The sequence below is a fragment of the Neophocaena asiaeorientalis genome, unplaced genomic scaffold, assembly GCF_003031525.2.
Source record: "Neophocaena asiaeorientalis asiaeorientalis breed wild unplaced genomic scaffold, Neophocaena_asiaeorientalis_V1.1 scaffold302, whole genome shotgun sequence".
NCBI lineage: Eukaryota > Metazoa > Chordata > Mammalia > Artiodactyla > Phocoenidae > Neophocaena > Neophocaena asiaeorientalis.
In genome coordinates, this window is record NW_020174038.1 from 2,426,724 (window position 1) to 2,441,366 (window position 14,643).

General features: G+C 45.8%; 1 protein-coding gene and 1 pseudogene across 1 annotated transcript in view; one reads left to right on the top strand and one right to left on the bottom strand.

The window, feature by feature from the left end:
* Positions 1-14,643, top strand: part of CFAP61 (cilia and flagella associated protein 61) — a 251,956-nt gene that overhangs the window by 13,359 nt on the left and 223,954 nt on the right. The window contains exons 4-6 of the mRNA XM_024753694.1: positions 652-728; positions 1,524-1,591; positions 1,828-1,954. Of these exons, the coding sequence (XP_024609462.1) occupies positions 652-728; positions 1,524-1,591; positions 1,828-1,954 (272 nt within the window). The remainder of the gene's footprint in view (positions 1-651; positions 729-1,523; positions 1,592-1,827; positions 1,955-14,643) is intronic.
* LOC112405373 (3-hydroxyisobutyrate dehydrogenase, mitochondrial pseudogene) lies at positions 10,527-11,497 on the bottom strand (annotated as a pseudogene).

Consider the following 14,643-nt stretch of genomic DNA (forward strand, 5'->3'; position numbering starts at 1 on the left):
CGTAAATCAACTGTACTTCGATAAAATTAAAAAAAAAAAGAGTTACGGGGCAGCATTCTTTATAAACCCCTAAAGACGTGACCCAAAAGCCGTATTAGAATCTTGCTACTTTGTTTTCCGCTCCCAGGTTTTCTGGGTCCCGAGCGTAGTATTTGCTTCTGACTCTGGGAATGTTGAACAAAACAAGCCGTTGGATTCCTAGCGGGGCATCTGCCTTCCATCCTCCAAATTCATGAGAGGCGCCTTCCCTGGTGTCACTTGAATAGAGCAGCAGCTGCTATAACTCCAGAGCCCCGGGGGAGGAGGATTGTCTTTCACTTGGGCTGAGGCGCCCTGGGGACAAGACCACTGAGTTCAGAATCGACTTCAGTCCCCCGCAGGCGCCCCCCTGCCCGCTGCCGTAGTGAGGCGGGAGGAAGGGCCCTGACACACTGGACTCATTTACGACTCCCCCTTTCCTTGAATAATTCCAAGCTAGGAGGACAGAAAGTGGCTCAAACCCGGCCTGGGTGTCTCCTTATTTTAGACATAAAATATCTTCCGTCGCCACCAGGCAGCTCTGTGCCATGGCTGCCCCAAGACCCTCCCCCATCTCCCACCCCTCCCCTTGCTCTGACTCAGCCTATAATCGAGTCCTCTTTTCTTCTGCAGCCTCTGAACACGTTGTTCATGCACCTCTTTGTGGCCGTGGACGAGTATTCTGTCGGCTGCTGCAAAGAGATTATTCGGTGAGTGGCCACGGCGTGGCAGACAGTGACACGGGGCACTGGCAGCAGCATCGTAGACGAGACACGTTCATGTCTTTATCATGTCTTTAACTATCTGGATAGTCAAAAAAATATTTTTAAAGGAAATTCTTTGAGGTGTTCAATTTGCTTGTACTTTCTGGCTCTAGTCAAGCATTTACTCTGAACAGTGGTGATGTTTCTGAAAGAATACCATCCTTCCTTTGAATGGACGCCTTTAACTACCACTGTTGGAGGCAAACAGGTCACACGGTCATTTGAAAAAAATGGATTTGGGGGGAGGAGGGGAAGAGAAGAGGTCACAGGCTTGGATGTTTCTAAAAATAGTTTTCCTCAATCTCATCCTTAGACATGTTATTAACAGGACTGCCTGCAGAAACCTGGCCCGCGGGGCTTCCGCCACAACGGGTCTCTGACAGGCTACACAGACACTTGGGGGTGGTGGCCTCAGCTCTCAAGTCACTTTGCAGTGTCACACCAGACCATCCAGATGCCAGGGCAAAGGTTAATCTCAGCAGAAACCTGGTGCACCACATGGACATGGTGCCTTGGTTCTCGCTGCCTCCATGGAACAGATAGAAGAGGGGGCATTTGGAATCCAGGGAAAAGCAGAGAAGAAAAAGGAATTGCCTCGAAGACGTTCTTGCCTTTGCAGGCAGGGAGCAAGGCACCCAGGTGGATCTATGAACGCCTCATTTTTGTAGTGAAGGCGTTCGTCTCACCAGGTGCTGGCTAATAGGATTGTTGACACCCCGTCCCCTCCCATTCCCTCGCCAGGACCGTGTTCAAGGCGGTGCCAGACCTGCACTTCATATTCCTCATTGTGCCATCCTACGTGAGCCTCGGTAAGTCCTCCTCCACCACCTCCTGACCCCAGTCGCTAACATAGGAAATTTGTGCTTAAAATGGGGCTTTGGGGATGGGACATAAGAACCACGGGTCTCCAGGTCCTCAATGTATAATGTGCCCATTCGACTGTAACAATTAAAACACACATTAGAATGGAAACTACATTTGCCCTGAAGTCCTAAAGTTATTCCTTGGTAAATCGAGGCCTCACTTCTTTGTCTCTGGGATTTAGGCTCGACTCTCATAACTGTGTTCAACCAAGTGGGGAACATTCCAAGCCTGACGTATGATGAGGACTTTGCCGTGCACATATGTCACAGGCACAGCCACTACCCTCAGCTACACATCCGCAAAGCCAGGTAAGTGTGGAGCCGTGCCTTTTGCTACCTAAGCTTTACCCTGACGGTTACCTTAAAAAGAGTTTAAAAATTGCCACTTCTTACAGTAAGTGATTATAGCTTGAATGAAATCGCTTTATAATACCCAGAAGCATTACTTCATTTGGAGATGTTTACAATTCCCCTTGATGACATAACTTGCAGGACTGAATATCTGATGAGACTCATTTGGTGCCGTGTGGTCAGCAAAGCTGTGCATTTACTACTTAAGGGTTTCTGAAGACACACAATCCTTGGCTCCACACTGAGTGAAATAACTTGCAAATATAACAAACATAGAAATGATTCTGCTTATTTAGTCTCCCCGGTAAAGCCCACCTATTTTCCAGCATTCAGTGAATGAGGATTCTGTTGACCCCAAAGAGGAGTTTTCCAAGCTGAAAGTCTTTACCATCCACGGCCCACAGGACATGCCTTGAAGGTCAGCAATCTCAAGGCGATAGCTGTGGCAGATTCTGTTTTCCAAAGAAGGCCATCTTCTATCCTGCATGCTCTCCTATAATGTGGCCTGGTCACTCTTCTCATCAAGAGGTGGGGTCCATGTCCGCTCTTTTTGAGTCTGGGTGTTTTATGGCTGCTGTGGCCCACACAGCATGGCGGAAGGGATGCTCTGTGACGTGGGAGGTTGGGAGGCTTCTGCCTGGTTCTCTTGGGATGCTCGCTGTGGAGGAGACGAGGGGGAGAAGTCTGACTGCCCTGAGACCACCGTGCCGGAGAGGCCACAAGTCAGTGCTGGGCCCGCAGCCCCAAGGGGCTACCGCTGACAGCATTCACCATGTGGATGTGCAGCCCAGGAGAACCCCCAGTGTCTGCATCCCCGCTGACATCTGACTGCAGCCACATGAGAGACCGCAAGCATGCACTGCCCAGCTGAGTCCTCCCAGGTTTCTGATGCACAAAACTGTGAGCAAAATAGAACGGCTGTTTTGAAATAAGAGGGCCTATAAAATCATTTCACAAGGGGGGTTGGTTCCTTTATCAGTGAAGAGTAAGCTGTATCTTTTGGGAGTAACCATTGCCATATTTGTTTTTGTTTGTTTTTATTTTGGGCTGCACCACGTGGCATGCGGGGATCTTAGTTCCCCGACCAGGGATTGAACCCGTGCCCCTGGCAGTGGAAGTGTGGAGTCCTAACCACTGGACCGCCAGGGACTTCCCACCATTGCCATATTTGATGAGTGCTGCATTTCTTTAGAAAGTATCGAAACTAAATTTTTTAAAAAGCGAGAGCCTAATGTTTACCAGGCATGTAGTGTTATGGCATAATTGTTAAGAATTTGCAGTAATGACATCAGGTAGATCTTGATCCTGATCTTGGTTTTACTACTCACCAGATGGGTTAACTTAAAGAGGGAACTGGGCCTCCGCAGGCCTCAGTTTCCTCTCTGTCCGTGGGTGTGAGCATATTGTCTGCTGTATGGGACTGTTGTAGTGATGGGATGAGCTGATAAAAATCAAGTACTTAGCCCACTGCCAGTCACATGTAGGTGCCCAAGGAAATTAAATATTATTATTAATATTATTAGAGTTATGTGGGGAAGAGAGACCCATCTATGATAAACTGTGATGCTGTGTAGCTTGAAGGAGGGAAGGGCAGAGAGGGATGAAGACAGCTTCAACCCCCCAGGCCCCCCAAAATCTAAATGTCCATCAACGTGTAAATGTTCACAAACTGTGGTACCTCTGTACAATGGATACTGCTCAGCAATGAGATGGAATAAACTATGTGTACACACAATAGCATGGATCAGTCTCAGAAAGCTTATGCTGAATGAAAGACGGCAGACATAGAAACAAAGACCATATACTGCTGATTTCACTTGTAAGATGTACAAAACAGGAGAGGTCAGATCAGTGGTTGCCTCTGGCGGAGGGAAGAGTGATGGTGGGAGGGATACGGTGGGGAGACAGTGCTCCGTGCATTGATCGGGGTGCACGCGGCACACGCGGCCGTCAAAGGTCATCGAGCTGCACTCTTAATGTCTGTGCACTGTACACTATGTTATTCTACCTCAGTGGGAAAAATGTGAAAGAAAAGAGGCTTCATAGAGAAGCTAGCCTCTGAATCTGGCCGGGAAGGGTGAGTCAGAGTTCAGCCAGATGGACAGATGGGCGAACGCGTGGAGGCGGGAAAGCACCCGGAATGTCTGCTACCAGGCAGGTGGGCAGATGTGAGGAAGAGAAAAACTGATGAGCAGGCTTTAACTTGGAGCCAGCAGGGAGCACCGAAGAAAGGCATGGTATGGACTGTATGTTAAAAAGAACTGCTTTTCACGTGGCCAGTGGCTTGCAGGGGAGGAGCACAGAACAGTCTGGCCAAGAATGATGCCGGCTGGAATTCAGGCAGTGACGAATCAAAGAGGTCCAGGTTGGGGAATAGATCAAGGCAGGTGCATAGATGCAAAGAAATGTTTGAGAGGGAAGGTGCAGTTTGATTGCCAATTAGTTAGAGAAGTTGAAGGTTGAGAATGAGTTAATGGTGACTCGGGGTTTCAACTTTAGGGGGGATGGTGGATTCATTAACTGAAAGTGGAAATAATAGCACTAGATGGACAGGAGACAGTTGGAAATACAGGGCTTCTCATGAATGAGGAGATCATGAGAATAACGGAGATGGTCTAGTTGAGGGGGAGATTTTAAAGTGGAAAGCAGAGGATTAGAGCACAATTTTGAAAGATGAAAGTGAGCCGTTAATGATTGTAAAGAAAAATTGGAAGAGGAGTATTGTAGAAGTCAAAGATTCTTAAAGTGGCAAATCAGATAATTAGTAGGGAAATCAAATAATTTGAATACAAAGAAGAGACCGTTGGATTTGGTAATTTAAAAGACACAGATGAGATGAATAAAATTGATGAACTACTAGCCAAACTGACCAAGAAAAAAAAGAGAGAAGATATATCACCGATATCAGTATTGAAAGAGGTGATATCATTACGGATCCTATAGACATTGAAAGGATAGGGGAAGACTGCAACAACTCTATAAATTCAACAATTTGTGTTCAAACACAAACTACCAAAACTCATTTTACATCTTTTTTTTTTTTTTTTTTTTTTTTTTTTTTTTGCGGTACGCGGGCCTCTCACTGTTGTGGCCTCTCCCGCTGCGGAGCACAGGCGCCGGACGCGCAGGCTCAGCGGCCATGGCTCACGGGCCCAGCCGCTCCGCGGCACGTGGGATCCTCCCGGACCGGGGCACGAACCCGTGTCCCCTGCATCGGCAGGTGGACTCTCAACCACTGCGCCACCAGGGAAGCCCTAAAACTCATTTTAGAAATAAGAATAGGACTTCCCTGGTGGTGCAGTGGTTAAGAATCCGCCTGCCAATGCAGGGACATGGGTTCGAGCCCTGGTCCGGGAAGATCCCACATGCCATGGAACAGCCATGCCCACGCACCACAACTACTGAGCCTGTGCTCTAGAGCCTGCGAGCCACAACTACTAAGCCCTGCGCGCCTAGAGCCCATGCTCCGCAACAAGAGAAGCCACCGCAGTGAGAAGCCCACATACCACAACGAAGAGCAGCCCCTGCTCGCCACAACTAGAGAAAGCCTGCACGCAGCAAGGAAGACCCAATGCAGCCAAAAATAAATAAATAATTAAATTTACTTTAAAAAAAAGAATAACTTGAGTAATTCTATACCAATTAAAGAAAAGTCCAGTGAACTTTGGGTGAGAGGGAGGGTGGCTGCCTGCCCTGACGCTGACCCCTCCCCCAGCCCCCACCCATCCTGACTTGCTTCTTCTCTTTTCTTTCCTCTTGTTGTTGTGGCTCTGAACTCTGCCCCTTCTAGGATTTGGGCCTCAGCTTTCTCTCAGGCTCATCCCTTTGGCTCCTCTGCACCAGTCTTGGCCATTCAGTCCAGTGCTCTACCTCTGGCCACTTGGCAGTTTTTTAAATTATGTTTTGAGAAATTTCTGAAAATTAATTTCTTAGGATCTTTTAAGTAGTCTCACAATTGCTGTAATTTTGTCTTCATTTCATTTAGAAATCTCATTTTTTTTCTGCCATTTGCTAATTAATTTGAGACATGGACTCATTTAATAAAATGAATTATATTTTCAAATCAGAAAACATTTTAAAGAAAAAATTACTCATTGTTTCAGTCTTCTATGTGAGTATGTAACCATACATGCAAATGCGAGTATATGTGTGTATTCTCACTCCCTCTCTCTCTCTCTCTCTCCCCCTCCCTCTCTCTCCCCACCAGCCCAGCAGAGGTCAGGGCCTGGGCTCTGGATAACAGGGCTATGGCCAAAGACACTCTCATTAAGGGTATGAGCAGACCCCAGGGCATCAAGTCCAAGCAAAGGTGAGAGCCGCTCAGAGGGAGAGGGCTTGACTCTCTCTCTATACATATGCACATATATGTCTATAGTCATGATAATATGTTCTGTTAATTGTATTTTCCACTTAAGGTACCAGCTCATCCACCTTCCAGATCAATTTTGTTCTTTTTCATGGCTGTGTGGTATTTCATCATGTGGTTCTACTATAATTCATTTAAGTATTCCTTATTTATGGAAATTTGTCCTCTTTTTTTTTTTTCTATAACAAGAAATGCTGTGGTAAACAGCCTTGTACATATATTTTTAAGCATTCATGCTATTTTTCTCTGTAGTATAGATACCTACAAGTGGAATTTCTGGGTAAGGTTGCATTAAACACTAACATTTAAAAATAGATACTACCAAATTATTCAACCAAAATAATCATGTCAATTTATATCCTAACCAATAGAGTCTCATTTTCTTGCACCTTCATTTATGCTGGATGTTTCAGTTATTAAAACTGTCTCCAGGGCTTCCCTGGTGGCACAGTGGTTGAGAGTCTGCCTGTCGATGCAGGGGACACAGGTTCGTGCCCCGGTCCGGCAAAGATCCCACATGCCGCAGAGCGGCAGGGCCCGTGAGCCACAGCCGCTGAGCCTGCGCATCCGTAGCCTGTGCTCCACAACGGGAGAGGCCATAACAGTGAGAGGCCCGCGTACCGCAAAAAAACAAACAAAAAAAACTGTCTCCAATACTAATTTGTTGTTTTAATTTGTATTTATCCAAATACTTGTGGGTTTCAGTGCGATTTTACAGGTTCCTTTTTAAGTGTAGAAAATAGTTGCATTTAAAATAATTTCCAGTTTAGAAATTATCCAGATGGATGATTAAACATGTGCATGCAAAGCAGACAGTTCTTTGGTGGAGGGTAGAGGGGAATGGTTACAGTTGAGGTAGGCACATTTCCAGGTCTTTTTTGTTTTTTTTTTCACTTACTAGGTCACCAGTTTATTATAAAAGGATATAACTTAGGAACAGTCAGATGGAACAGGTGCGCAGGGCAAGGTGTGGGGAAGGGGCTCAGAACCTCCGTGCCCCCTCCAGGCTCACCACTCTCCCCAAACTTCCACGTGTTCACCAACCTGGAAGCTCTGAATTTTCTTAAAGTGTAGGCAGTATACAAACTTTGGGTCATGGGAATTGTCATTTTCTTGAGGCATTTTAAAGCTTATATACTTTCGACATAGATATTCAGCAAGACATGATTGTAATAGAAAATTATATATAAATCTAATACTGAAACTGACATATGCGGAGGCAGCCTATCTCAAAATCCCCTATTTCTGGCGTAGGGGCATGAGTGGAATAGGTGAGGGAGATTAAGAGGTAAAAACTTCCAGTTATAAAATAAATGAGTCACAGGGGGAAAAATCACCTATTTCTTTCACTTTTTAAAAAGTGAGTGACATCTTTGCTAACTTACTCACAGATCCCCACTTGTCATTTCAAGGATGTAAGGCACTGGAGAAGGCAGGTGTAGAGTGTGCCTCACCCAGTGCTGGCTCCTAGAAGCACGTGGTAACTGGTGGTTATAAGCTGGTCTCCCAGTTCCCTCCTTCCCACCCCCTCCTTCCTTTCTTCCTTCTACCCTTGAAAACTTGAGTGTTATGAGTGCTAACCTTCATGTGGACAGGCTGTCCTGGCCTGAACTAAACCTCACAATTCCTTCCCCTGAGGTCATGCTTATTCAGCCTCTGAGGGTGAAATGTCCTGCTGGTCCAGAAAATCTGCAAGAAGCAATTCACAAGAGGAACATAGTGCTGGTGGCAAAGAGATGACAGAGGATACTTTGTAATGAGGAAGGAATGTTTAGAAAAAGGGAACTTTTTAGTATATAGTAGTGAAATACAGAGATAACTGACATTATAAGAGTTGACGCTTTTGCTTGCAGAAGGGGAAGTGTAACACATTTTAAGAGGCCCTCTGTCCACAGCGTTCATATTAGACTTTTGATACTTACAGGTGTAGGACTTCAGGTATCTGGAAAATGTACTTATGTGGATGATCTCCCTCCTTAAGGATGCAGGAAAAAAGGCCACTTCAGAGTCAGATGGGCGTGGCCATGCATCCACTTAGGCTGTCTCATTTCTCTTGTTTCCCCCGCATTTATTTCTCAACATCTGTTTCATGAGTTGTTACTTGCACTGATAATTAATGGTGAAGAACACAGTTCTTAAGACACTAAACCAGTGAAGAGTTTGGGGATGTAATTATCCTTCTGCCATTTACCTAGCAACGCATTCGGAGCCAGCGAATTAACGCTGTAATCCACAGTCCCGTTTCTTTGATTTACCCATGTGGAAAATTGTGCTGTAATGTGCCCCTCTTCTTAGACACAAATTACTGAAGTTCCTGTTCTGTATTTTGCATAATATATGAAGTAAAGCATAGCTGCTTCTAGACACATCTTTATAATCTGTAATGGGCTTGATTAATCATTGGTGGTGGATTTGAGATGTTCTCAGATTTAGAAGCTATTGGAATGGCCTTTCTGGGGGGAAACCTACCTTTTTCAAGTCCTCACAGGGATAGGAGAGGACTCACTAAGGAAAGGATTGTGTGCGGTCAGTCAGTGTTGTAAAGTAATTTAAAGTTTCCTTTATATAGTACTGCTTTTTTGCTAATAATAAAAATTAAGTTAGGTCAACATTTAGGATGTTAGGTCAATTTAGGACTTTAAAATGTAAGATGTGGTGTTTTTTAAATGCTAACTTCTCACCTTTTAAAGCAGTTCTTTTTATTAAGCGTTTGATAGTCTCACAATTATTAGGAATCCACTTAAGCTTGACTTCTGAGCAATTTCACGTAAATGAACATTCTGATGCTTAAGTGATACATATCCTAAAGCATTCGAAAGAAGTTGTAGGGCAGTTAGGAATTTCACCACTAGTCGTCTTGAGTCCTGATAAGTACCCAGCAAATAGAATTGGGTTCACAATCCAACTGGAACTATGGTGTGCCAACACAGACTTTTGGATCAGATCCCAGTGGTGTTAAGTGCAGGGTCCTCTAATTGGCCCTGAATGTGCTTTGAAGCACTTCGTTCCGAAGTCCTCCATAACTTGTAAAATCATGACATTTTCCAATGAGTAGAAGCTAAATGGCTCCAAGACCCATGTTAAAGTTTTGAATGGAATATACGGTTTAGAAATGATGGATTTGATTCTCCTAAAGAAGACCACTAGAGGTCACAAGAGATCTTGGAAAGAAAAAGGTGCTTTGTTTTACACAGCTGAATAAAAAGAAAAATCTAGTTGCTTAGCTGGCGCCCACTGTAGGTTCTCCAACCCCAAGTTGAAACTGTTCGTGGTAAGGGTTGGTTTAAGCCAAATACATTGCATTTTTTAGCGCTACCACTAAACTGGATTCTCTGAATTTTTCTTTATTCATTGATTTTTTTATCAACATAGAAATTTATTTGAATTCAAAATAATATGGTTATATTTAGGATAATAGAATAATTATGTAAAGCACATATCATCATTGGCTCTGAAACAGTTCTAAAGATGTTATTCTTTTGAAGTCAAAAATTATGTAGTAAGAATGTACTGTACAAATGTACAAAAATATAAAAGTTTGCTGAGTATTGGGAGTTGTTACAAGAGGGGCACACCAAGGTAATGTAACAGAGTCCAAATTACATAGCATGCAGCAAGGAGTTCTCGCCTTATCAACTCCTGGAAAATGAACCGGTAACCTCAGAATGCAAGAATACCACCACTGGGTTAACAGGACAAACTTTCTGAGGGACACAGGGAGTGATTCACTATACTTCCCCTTTCTCTAACTCCTTTCCTCACACCGATTTCTTTTCTTTCCTCCAGGATAGGTTTTATCCTGTGGGAAAAAAAATTGCTTTTGTTCGTAAAGTGGAGTAAATAATATCCTGATTGGAGTAGGCAGCGTTTTAGCTGACAGTGCCCGGGAATCAGACTTTTGGAAAAGGTCAATCAGCTAGCTAGCAAAGACCATCAGTGGCTTGCAGAAAAAAACACAAATTCAGATAATATGTCCTTGCTAAATAGATAAAAAGAATAAGCAGTTAAATAAATATGGGTAAAAAATCCCAGGGTTTACTGTGACCTAGACAATCAAAAGCAGACAGGTGACCTTTGATTAAGCCCATTTACTTGTGGAGTGAGCTATAAGGGGCTCCAAGATAGAGTGTGGCTTCCAACAGCATCCACAGCCAAAGGGCAGACTCAGAACGTCTCCTCCTCTCGTAGAAACTGGAACACGGATGAGAAGTCTTTTTTGGAGTAGCCCTTCACGCATATCATCCTGTAGATCTGATGGGCCTGAGTGTCCAGAAGGATTGAGCTGTTCGTGCTGGTAGCAGAGTCTTGTGTTAATCCCAGATCCTTAGCCATGAGTGTTGTTCCGAATCCACCCTGATAGTTATCAGCCGAGGGAACTCCACCCGTCACCCCAGGTACAGGATTATAAGTGTCACTTGACCAACATCGTCCTGAGCTCATATTTAGGATTTTAGCCAGGAGTTTTGGGTCAAGCCCTAACCTGATTCCCAGATTCATAGCTTCAGCAGTTCCGGTCATACTAAGCTAACAGCAAGTTGTTGCAGATCTTTGCAGCCTGCCCACTCCCAGCAGCTCCACGACATGCCGCATTGGAGCCCACGCATCCCAGCAGCTGTTGGGCAGCAGCAGCAAATTCGTCTGCGACTCCTCCCACCATAAACGTGAGGTTCGCAGACCGAGCAGCTCCCACACCACCAGAAACGGGCATCCATGAAAACTGCTCCCATTTTCTCAACTTCTTTGGCCAATTCTTTCAAAACCATAGGATCAATAGTGCTGGAATCTATTAACAGTGAGCCTTTCTTCACTTTCTTTAGAATTCCATTTGCTCCAGAATAAGCTTCTATCGCATTGATGCTGGTGGGCAACACTGTGATAATTCTGTCAGCTTTTTCAGCTACATCTGCTGGGGAAGACACTACCTGTTCACGTGCATCTAGAAACTCTTTGCACGCATCAGGGAACACATCATAAATAATGAGTGGATAGCCATGTTTCATGAGATTTTTTGCCATTGGATTCCCCATGTTGCCTACTCCAGTGAATCCAACTTGAGTCTTAGAAGCCACTGACCTAGAACACACTGCTGCAAGGCTGGCCACTGCTGGTTGCTGCTGGCGGCTCCACGGAGCCATAATGAGGCTGCCATGCTGCCCCCACCCCGCCTCCCCGTGGTGACTTCTGCGGCTCCCAGCTCACCCACTGACTGCTGGGGTGCGTAGTGCAGCGGGTGGGATCGGCTGCAGCTATTCATTGATTTCTTAAAGAACATGCACACATATATACACACTCTCTCAGGCTTAAATAAATACAATATTTATGGCATTTAAATATCAGAATCACTTTTCCAATGGTACATTTTTAAGTCTAGCTAATGAAATTCGGATCCTCTCTGGTTGTGGAAGTTGCCATCAGACAGGAGAGAGGAGGCCATGCCAGTATTCTGAACGCAAAGATGGGTTGCGGCCGTCCTTACGGCCCCTAAGCAGGAACTTACCATCTGTGAGTTCGCAGTGGTTTCTTTGCTGGCAAGGAAACAACGCACACCTCCCGCATCCAGGGAAGCCACCTGTAGGTTCTCCTCTAGGCTTGTGATGCTACAGAAGAGTGGTCCGGTTGCTGAGAGGTCCACCTGCCACCACGGGACAGTGCCAGCCGGCTGGGCAAGTGCCCTGGGGTCTGGCATTGTGCTGCTCCTTGAAAGCCCCGTTCACTGATGTAGTGGAAGTGGTGAGTGAGTTTGTTCTCCCTTCTCCCCACCTCTGAGGAAGACAGCGACAGCCACCAGGGCCCTGTCATCCTTCACCTTGCCTTCTCCTGGGTTTACAGGACACCCAAGCCCCAAGTGAGGTGTCCTGAGAGGCTGTTGATTTTCTTCAGCTTTGGATCCCGCCCCATTTTCACTAGCATGTTTTTCCGAGTTTAGTGGACATTTAAGGGCCTGGATGATCAAACCCGTTTCTATGGGATGGACCTTTTGTTTCCTCCAAACAAGTTAAAATAAAATCATCTATAATCAATTACATTAACACGCACGTGGTCCCCTTCTCCAAGCACGTGGTGGCTGGAAGCTCCAAAGGAAGGCTGATCCTTATTCAGCGGTGTCAGCCTCATTGTACTTCGTGTTGGTCAACCCTAACCTTCATAAGCATCACCACCTAAACTCTGGGGGTCATGGAAGTGCTGGGCACGTGGCCCTGATGTGCCCAGCGGCTCCACAGGAGGCTGTGGCTCTCCTATCCGAGCGGCAGGCAGTGCTCAAATTTAAACATTTTACTGAATGAATTGTTTTCAGTAGCCAGGGTGTCTGTTTCCAGGGGGCTGGACTTTGTCATATGCCATTTGAGACTCTGCGAGGCTGATGTCATACTTCATCATTAGCACCGGGGCTGATGCAAGATCATAAATCATCGATTACCCCAAGGAATGCGTTTCTTAGAACAAGTTCCTCTTTATCCATTTTGGGGGAGGGCTGAAGGGAGAGACTCTTCAGAGCTCCATGATTTGGATGTTTTCTTCTTATTCCCAGAAGAATAAGTGTTGAGGTGTGATTATGGATCACTTTGTTCACGGGCTGCCGAGGGCTCTTGATTAGGCTTACGGCCCCGGGTCTCTCTGAACCTTTATTCCTGATTTTTATACCACAAAGTAGTATTTTTGTGTCCATCATATAGATAAAAGCCCATGGTACACAGTGATAGCTGTCTTGATCCACTTAAGAAGATTAGGATATTGAATTACTTTCACATAATTTAAAATAATTATCTCTGTTAATAAATACTGATGTGGACTTTATTTTTTGGCAGGATATTTGAAAGTGGATTTGTTGGCTGTTCTCTCCTACAATCTTCTTGTTTTGTTTTTTCTTAACCAATATCATCCAGGACTCTTTTTACAGAGAAAAGCCATCTCCATTAGCAGCACCTTTTTGCGGGTGGTTTTGCGGGGAAGTGAGGGGTTTCTGGAATGCACTGGGGCCTTCTCGGCCCTTCCAGCTGAGGTCCTGGGCTCTCAGGTAGAGGCAGCTGATGGGGGTTTCGGGGCATATCAGATGGTGGGGGGACTGTGAAATTTCCCACAGCAGATGCTGCTGGGGGCCGACTGCCTGCCCGAGAGTGACCTTGAGGGCGTCCCCACACTGTACCCTCCCGCTCTCCTCGTACCTGCCCTTGTGCAGGTGAGAAACCAAGGCTCAGCAGCGAGCGGACCGGGCCACTTTCTCAACCAGGAGAGGCAGAGGCTGAATTAGAGGGCTGGGAGTTGCCAGCGTGGAGCAGGGGTCTCTCCCCAGAGGCGCCCCCTTGGGCCACGTCCACACCTGCAAACAGGCCGAGCGACGGCACCCCAGCGCTGTCAGTGTGTGCGGTAGGGCCCCATCCACGTTGGCTGTCACTGTTGCCCCTGGGCTGTGGGCTCCAGGGTGTGCAGATGTCAAAGGTCGACAAAGCCGGATGCTGGTAAGGACAGATTTTAATCCGTAATAACCGTTGCGATAGGGGGAAACATCCAGGGTGGACTGAACTCTGATTTGTACAGAGGTGACCGGGCCTTTTTTTTCTTTTTAATTTTAATTTATGTATTTTTGGCTGCATTGGGTCTTCATTGCTGCACGCCGGCTTTCTCTAGTTGCGTCGAGTGGGGGCTACTCTTTGTTGCAGCGTGCGGGCTTCAGTAGTTGTGGTGCGCGGGCTTCAGTAGTTGTGGCATGCGGGCTCAGTAGTTGTGGCTCACGGGCTTAGTTGCTCCACGGTGACTGGGCCTTTTGAAGAGAAAAGGAGGGAAAAGAAAACATAAATAAATAAATAAAATTAAATAAAATAAAGAGAAAATGAGGGAGCTGGGTGGGGAGTGAGCAGGGTCTCAGTAGAGTCAGGGAAGTGACAAATTACAAAAAATGGGAAGGCAGGGTTGGTCCCTGTGAGACCCATCTGAGTCACTCACTAGCCCTGATGGAAATTAGGCTCCTGCCCTCCCAAAGAGGCTGGGAGATGGGGCCTTATCCTCAGGTGTCGCTGGAACAAACAGGAACTTCTTCTGGCAGCCCTGAGCTTTCTCAGGCAGGCACTTTAAGGGGGTCTCAGGTTCTTCTAGGGATGTGGCCTTGAGCTGTTAGGAACTGTTAGTGTTTGTTCATGTCTTTTCAGGCCTAGTGGAAAAGAGGCTCAGGGTGTACTAGGCTAGGGTCTGGTTACGGAGTCTTTGTCACTCATTAGATGGAGCTGCTATTAACATCAAAGGGAACATATTGGAAGATAAAGTGGGATGATGAAGATGTCAGAGT